At 35.3% G+C, this 8,227-nt stretch overlaps 1 protein-coding gene across 1 annotated transcript; it reads left to right on the plus strand.

The window, feature by feature from the left end:
• The first annotated feature begins 6,073 nt into the window (after nucleotides 1-6,073).
• On the plus strand, nucleotides 6,074-6,865 carry LOC139843581 (non-specific lipid-transfer protein-like). Its single transcript, XM_071833692.1, has 2 exons — nucleotides 6,074-6,492; nucleotides 6,647-6,865. Exons 1-2 carry the CDS (start codon nucleotides 6,149-6,151, stop codon nucleotides 6,654-6,656), a joined length of 354 nt encoding a protein of 117 aa, XP_071689793.1. The 5' UTR covers nucleotides 6,074-6,148; the 3' UTR covers nucleotides 6,657-6,865.
• Nucleotides 6,866-8,227: the final 1,362 nt, after the last annotated feature.

Here is an 8,227-nt window from a genome sequence, read left to right on the forward strand (position 1 = left end):
ATTAATTCAGAGGTTGTTGGGTTGTATGTTTTGTGCACGAGTGAATGGGTATGACAAGGTGACAAATCATAATTTGTGGTCCATTTATATGATTAAGCATGGACAGTTTGCTGATTTGGCGAATTTGGTAGGTGAGTATTTACGTACGCATGCGATGGAGAAACAAAAGGCAAAACCACTTTTGGGTGGTCATTATGTTACTAAAATTGCTCGGTTTTTCAATATTAACTTCACTCGTTGTACACCGGCTCTTGATTCAATGAAACCATTCGGGGTTTGATTTTATATTAATGCGAAAATTTTGATGTGGAACTCGAATCGGTCTATGTTTGTTGAATATGTTGAGCCGTCTCAAGAAGGTGGGGCGAGTGGTAGTGGTGCGCAACACAATGATGATGAGGAAGTTGCTGCTTGCATCCACGAGTGTTTTGGTTTCGAGTCAGTGGAGCACGTTGGTTCGGGTAGTGGTCAGCCTTGGGGTGTTTCGGGGATAGTTTGGAATGATTTGGTTTCGAGGGTCGATAATGTTCAAATCGGTGTGTCAGATAGATTTAATGAGTTTCGGGGAGAACAACGATCGCATAATGATCGTATGTGGGAAAGCCAGCAGCGGGTCGATGAGAGGTCGGCTGAGTCTTTACATGACCAACAATGGATGGCGTATGGGAACGATTGGAAAAGGCACAATGCTCGTCTTTTCTACTACAACCCGGATCATTATTATGGTACTACTGCTCAGACACCCATGTATTATCGTAGTCCAGTTCGGCCACGAGTGCAGGCCCCGATTTATAGTGAGCAAGAAAGGTTGGAAGATGCGCATCAGAGGTTTCAGCAGCAGTATCCGTACGGCAATTGGCCGTATGATGGTTTTCAGTGAGGAGGGCCTGCGAGCCCGATGATCATGATGTATTTTGTTTGCAAACATTTTATTTGGTTCTGTACTTGAATAATTATTTACTTTAATTATGTACTGTAGACTTATTTGGGGACAAGGCGTTTCGGTACCGGGTGGTGCCACCTTGTCCCGTTTTATGTAGTTTTTTTTATTTTTGTTAGGTTTGTTGGTGAAACGATTTTCAAGTTTGGCATTAAGTTCAGCAAAACCGCATGAGTGATGATATTGGTGTAAGGATCGGGAATGGACGATGTTCTTATGCTGGCAGCCAGTTCAGCGCCATCTGTCACTGTCATTCCACGATCAGTGGTTAACTCGATAAGTTTTTATTTTTATTTTTCTTACCCTTTCGATTTTAATCTATTTTTGATCTTAAGTGATGGGGACATTACTTGATCTCAAGTGTGGGGTGGGGGATGTAAAATCTCTCGGGTTGGTTGTTAATGGAATCATCATCATATTAGTTTTGATTTAAAAAGACTTGACATTTCACGGGTTTTGGTCGTAAAAAAAATTGAAAAATTTAGGGTAAAATATAAAAAAAAAAATAGAAAAGTTAGCTTAAAAATAAAATAAAAAAGTAGAAAAACAATTGAAAATTCGGCCAAGACCTTTATTCTGAAAATTGGCTTAGTAATTTATGGTATATTTCGTGTTTTCAAAGAAGCCAAAATTGTTTCACATGTTCATTATTTTGAACATGAAATCCTATGAGTTCGGGGAACTTAATAGTAGGTCTCATGTACTAAAACGGGTGTAAACCGTGAGAGAGCGGTGATTGCATAGCGTGATTGTGACTAAATCACGTGCCAGATCACAAACTTTTGGTTACTTGATATAGCAGACTTCCGAAACTATATCATTTTATTATTACATCATCTAATGGTGTGATACTGTGGGAAGAGGAGCCTTGAGCTTCACCAGTGTTGTCCTTTTAAGGAACAATAGCTACGTGCTTGTGTTTGCTTAGACAACACAACCCATAGCCAAAAGCTATGGCACCCAAAGGTTTTTGGGATTTAAACCGAGTGTCAATTGAAATAGATTGGCATTCCAGAGTGACTCAGATCCACTCATTAAGGAAGTAAAGTCTTCCGACCGTTTCACTTGGTACGTATACCTCTTAAGCTGTACCATTTCATTACCCATCATTTCATGATGAGGTACTATTAGAGGTGAAAGTCTTGAACTTTCAAAACATGTTCATTATTTTGAATGTGAAATCCTACATGAACATAAAAATTCATACGTAGGTCATCTGCACCAAGGCGGGTGTCAACCGTATGAATGGTGATAGTAGCGTGTGGTCGAAACCGGACCATGCGCTAGATCAAAAACTTAAACAGGGCGATCCTCATTGTTTCTCCTAACAAGGACAATGTTGCACCCGACCACCTTATTTAACCACACAGGATGTATCTATTCCATCCTAAAGGGAGTCAAGTCTCCCGAACAACACACTTGCTGATTTATTTCAGAAGTTGTAGTCCAGACCAGTTGTAGGGTGACGAAAAATCTTGAAAAGTCATTGCTAAAATCGACTGGAAATCTACCAGGCCTCAACGTCAAATAGGGAAACTGATAGTCGAAGCTTATCTCAATGAGGGAGATTTGCTAGCCAAATGGGAAGCGCACCATGATACACAAAATGCCAGTGATTGATCAGATTCCCAGTGGATAACCTCTGGAAAGGTAAGATATCAGCTTTTAAGCCTGATGAACCTCAATCTTTATGATTGACTTAACATATTAGATGATTACCTCATGATTATCGATGATATCCGGACGTAATGTGTATCCTCCTAAGCACATTATTTTCTTACCAACATCTCACGATGTTTGGTACTGTGGGAGGCATTGGCTTGACCAATCACGGGGTAGCCCGTATGGTTCTTTGGTTCGAAGGTTTCACTTTCTCGGCTCATGGTTTCCACTTGTATCCACATTTTATATTTGAAGACATATTCAGGTTCGAGATCCTTTACATTTATTTGGATTACATATTTGGTGCACGTTGTTCAAGTAATTATTATTATTGTGCCGTTACTTTATTTTGGGGATGTTGGAGATTTTGGGATTACATGTGGAAGCCACATTGTTGATATGTTCTCTTAAGATCGTACACATGCTAGTTTCTCTCTTTGATTCATGTTCGTTGGTTCTACTTACACTTATGAAGACGTTATTATTTAGTAGAAGGTTATTTTCAAGTCGGATTTGCTTGAGGACAAGCAAGACTCTAGTGTGGGGTGATTTGATATTGCACATTTCTCATATATTTATCATGGCAATATCCGTCATTTTTAGTCCATTCGGATACGGTTTTGAGTTTTATTCGCGATAATTTGGGAAGATTATGATTCGAGAGCCGAGAAGATCTTTTATACACCTTTTTGATCATTTGGAGGTATGTTTTATGTTACTTTATCAGAGGTGTCTTAATATGATGAAGCGATGTGGTTTTGGGCATTTTTATGGAGTAAAACGAAGAGTTTCCTGTGCCTGTACTAAGTCGCGGCGCGGCTGTATGCCCCGCGGCGCGGGTCGCATCTGGGTCGGTTTTTCAGGGTATAAATAGGGAAATACAACCCTACCTTTAAATCACTTTTTGTCAGCCGATTTTCTGAGTACTTGGGGCGACTTTTGGGTACTTTTGGGGAATTCCAAGGCTATTCTAACGCTCCAATCATTCCGCTATCAAGGATCAATTCAAGCAATAATCAATATTCATTGTGTTAGGTTGATTCTTATTTATCCAACAATGTTTTCTCTATTATTTATTACTTTGATTTCTTTTGTTGCCATGGTTATTGGCTAGTTATTTTAATGTTTGTCTAGACTTATAAACCTATGTTTTGGATGCTACTTAACAGTTATTCGTTTTGTTTATGATGATTTGATGTTTGGATTAAAGAACGATTTTTATTTAAGCTAGACTTTTCGATTCAATTGGTTGTGTATTTGTTTGATAGGACTAGAGTTCATTAATTTAATACATAAATTTACAATTAGTTTGTCTTAATTGATTGTTTGCTTACTCGGAGACGAGAGTAAATGGAATTCAAAAGGCTAGACGAAATAGGGGTGAATTGCACACAACGAGAGTTGGTGTGATTGCGATTCAAGTCTTCATCTCGGTTGAAATATTTGGTCAAAATTAGGAGGTCTTAGGCTACGGGGAATTCCGTGTCGTGTAATCTTAATTGAAATGTTTGCGCTGGGGAATTCCAGGTGAACCGATTAAATAATTCGCATAGGTTAGATAATAACTGGGGCTTAATCTAAATGCATCCAAGACTAGGTGTAAAGAGTCTAGACATTCATTTTTCCTATTTGATTTAAACTATCTTATTTTTACTTGTTTGTTTGCTTTAAAGCTTAAATCTTAAAATACTAAAAATATTGTTCTTTCTTGTTATTAATTAAAGCTATCTTTGATTTGGCTAATCGTTAAATAGCCACCAAAACTATTATCTCGTAATTTTCATTTTCTAGATTAACTTAGTTTATTTCCATTAGTTACAATCTTAATTTTCACGTCTAAACTGTCCTTGGAACGAATACCGATTTACCAACATTATACTATTGCACGATCGGGTACACTGCCCGTTAGTGTGTAGTAATCCTTTTAACCAGTATTTCCCATTATATAAATTATAGAAACGATTTTACATATCAATATCTTTATTAGTTAGTATTAAATAATAAATAATAGATAATTAAAGTTGTATCACTCTTAATGAAAATTATTATTAATTATTAACTTTCATGGTTATGGTATTTTTGTGGTTCTATCGTTAATTATTGTTTTTTTTTTGTGTTCTGGTAATTATACAATTATTTACTAATACAATTCTACATCAATTTTTAGGTGTTAAATAGGTTAAAAGCTCGTGATTTTTTCACGCAAACAAGATATTGTTGACGATAATCAACAATCATAAGAGAAAGTAAATAATGTTATGAAAAATGTAATAAACACACAATGATAAAAGAAAAGTAAATAATGATACCAAAAAAACTCTTCGAAAAAAACGTTATTTGTAACCTAGCAAAATAAATTTTAAGTATATAGTTATGAAGTAAGCCACCCTATCTTCAAATCCTGTCTCCGTCTCTGTCAGTAATGGCTAATTAATCCATGTTACCTCATCTTCGTTTCAAATCTAGAGATGGCATTGGTAAAGTTTTGATGTTGTATAGTTCTTTTAGCTTCTTTTCGTGTTATGCCCGTATATTGTTCATAGTTTTCGGATGTTTCTTGCTCGTTGGTTTCGTTTTTTTTTTTTGGTACATTCTTGTAATTATTCCTTATAATTATATCATTGCTTGCTTTGAAAAAAAAAAAAAAAAAAAAAAAAACCTTATATCAATATTTCATTTGTTTGTTGTCAACATGTGTGTCTTCTCTTTATTCGACTAAGCAATATGATTATCAAGCATCAATTTCAATATTATTAAGTGGCCTAAAACTATATGAATTATTGGTCATCTGTAGTTGCTCGTATTAATTATAAGTCATCTACACAAACAAATTCAAAATTTTGTCGGAAAATATAGTAATGAAACGGTAACCTCAAGGGATGGCTTGGTGGTAAGATACTTAGAAAGTTTCAAAGGAATCTAGGTTCAATCCCCACCTGCTACACTTTTGGGGGCTTGTTTTTCAAAAAAAAAAAAAATAATAATAATAATAATAATAATAATAATGAAATGGTGGGAAATATTAGTTGCCTAAAACTCGGTTTTTTTGCTTAGATGCGACAATATGCAGCAGTTCCTTTTAAACTATAAATTGAAATTGAACTAATTCGCGTACCCACCAACTGAATTTTTTATTGTTGTAGTTTTGTCAAATAATTCAGGCAGATTTTTTTTATAAAAAGTCAAAAATACGGTTGTTAATTTAATTTGCAATGTAATTAAATAATGTCGGCCGATTATTAACTCAAACGGAACAAACCTTACACTCCATTGGCGACTTGGAGTAGATCAAATGTCAAAACACTCAAAAGTAGTTAACAGTTTCAATTAATATCGAACCCAACTTCCAACTAACTAAATAGTCCCACTGCAACTTTAATTTAATTCTAGATTCATAGTTTCATACACACGTATACATTCCCCATTAATTAACGAACAAACACCCTCCCTATAAATATACTAATCTCACAACACCATTTCTTGCACCAAACAATCTAAAATATTAAACCACATACAAGTAAAATTAAACGTAATATAATTCCAAAAATGGCAAGAATGGGAATGATGTTTTTATGTGTAGTTGTGAGTTACATGGTGCTAACTGCACCCTATGCAGAGGCTGCTATTAGTTGTGGCAGTGTTGCTAGCAAATTGGCACCATGCATTGGTTACTTAAAAAGTGGTGGTGCAGTGCCAGCAGGATGTTGTAGCGGTGTTAAAGCACTCAATTCAGCTGCAAAATCGACTCCTGATCGTCAGGCAACATGTGGTTGCTTAAAGTCGGCCGCTAGTTCCATCTCGGGCATCAACCAAGGCAATGCGGCCAGCCTCCCCGGAAAGTGTGGTGTTAGCATTCCCTACAGTATTAGCCCAAGCATCGATTGTAGCAAGTACGTATTCACACCTTCTAACTATATAACTTTAATTAAAGGTTAATTTTTGTACATACACTCAAATCAATTAAGACGAATAGGCAAATTATTGTGGAAGAAGATAATATCACATGTTTTGTACTGATGTACTATCGTATATTGATGTTCGCAGGGTGCACTGAGGATGGGAAATTAATAAATGGAAGAATAATGCTTGGATATGGAAGTTTAGAAGCATATTTAAACTAAAATAAATATAAATATTATGAAGAGCGCTATCTTGTTTCTTATTTGAGATAGCATATATCACTGTGTCGCTTGTCCATCTTTTCTATTTGTATTTGTAATGCCTTTTCGTGATCATATATAATATATTGTGTTTTGTTATATAGTTTATACTGTCATCTTTGTAATAACCTTCATTAACGAACTTGATTGAAGTATGAAAAATATGACGAATGAGAGAGATGGTTTAGTTTTAAATCTGAAAATGTGTGTTGGCTACTCAATCACTCAAAAAGGTTATAAAAATAATACGAAGTAACTTTGAGAAAGCTGTTCGATCACAAAGTCTCATGGATGTCGCAGGCGTGACAAGATGTCCCAAATGCGATGCATATTTTGATGTGGCTGTTAATGTGTGATTTATACACTACTTTTAAATTGAAATAAGAATTACTAAACAATTATCACACAATAGACAACTACTACTAATTTTGTAAGAGAGCAGTTAAATTCAGATTCCAAAACACAAATAATTATCCTAAGAGAAGGGGGTTTTAAAGAGTTTTAAATTAAACTAAATATTAAATTAAAAGAGATTAACAAAAAAGAAAAAACGTGTCCACTAGATTAATTCACTCTTTGACATGGATTTCTCTTTACACTTATTTAAATATATCAATGTCCAAAACATATGATCTCATTTCAATTCGTCAATCTTCATAAAACCTCAATCAATTAAAGTTCATTAACTCACATAGAATCACTTCAAAAGATTAAAACTATGTTAGTAAATCATTGAGGCTTGGTCTGGAATTGAATTCACTTACAATTCTTAATCACAACAATCACTTGAAATGAGTAGCACTTCCATGTTGACTAAAAACCCTTTTGAAAACCCATTAAATTTAAGACACTTGAAATCTCCAATATCAATTGTCTAGATCACCAATAGATGTTGAAACACTGATTGCTTCACAAATCAAATCACTAAGATAGTTTAACAAACTATGTAATCAAAATAAAGTTTAGAACAACCATGACAATAGTGATCAATCCTTAATTAGCGATGTTACTTAATTACGGATTGAGTGCAATAAGAATGTAATGGAGGATGGAATGTTTGATGATTATTTTGGGCCCCGATGATCGTCTTTCACTTTAACTATCAATTGATCAACCACCCCGACCCGGTCTTGATTGTTAATTAGCTTAATTCACCTTTGCGCGGTGTAAAAATCCCTTGGGCAAGATCACAAGTGGAAATTACAAAGGCTTAGGCAAAATGGCAGAGAATCAACAACCTATAAATGAGAGGCCAAACTCTCTATTTATAGTGTTCGAGATAACCGCGATCCGCGGATTGCTTATCCTTCCGCGAAAACTCAGCAGATTGAACCGCAGTCCCCGATTAGTGCGGAAATACAGCTGCTATGCTTATTTTCAGCGGATACTTCATGGCTTTGCATTATAATCCGCATAACTCTGCTCTTGGCTTTTGACAAATAAAATATACATATACAATGCTATG

Source organism: Rutidosis leptorrhynchoides, chromosome 4 (assembly GCF_046630445.1).
Source record: "Rutidosis leptorrhynchoides isolate AG116_Rl617_1_P2 chromosome 4, CSIRO_AGI_Rlap_v1, whole genome shotgun sequence".
Taxonomy (NCBI): domain Eukaryota; kingdom Viridiplantae; phylum Streptophyta; class Magnoliopsida; order Asterales; family Asteraceae; genus Rutidosis; species Rutidosis leptorrhynchoides.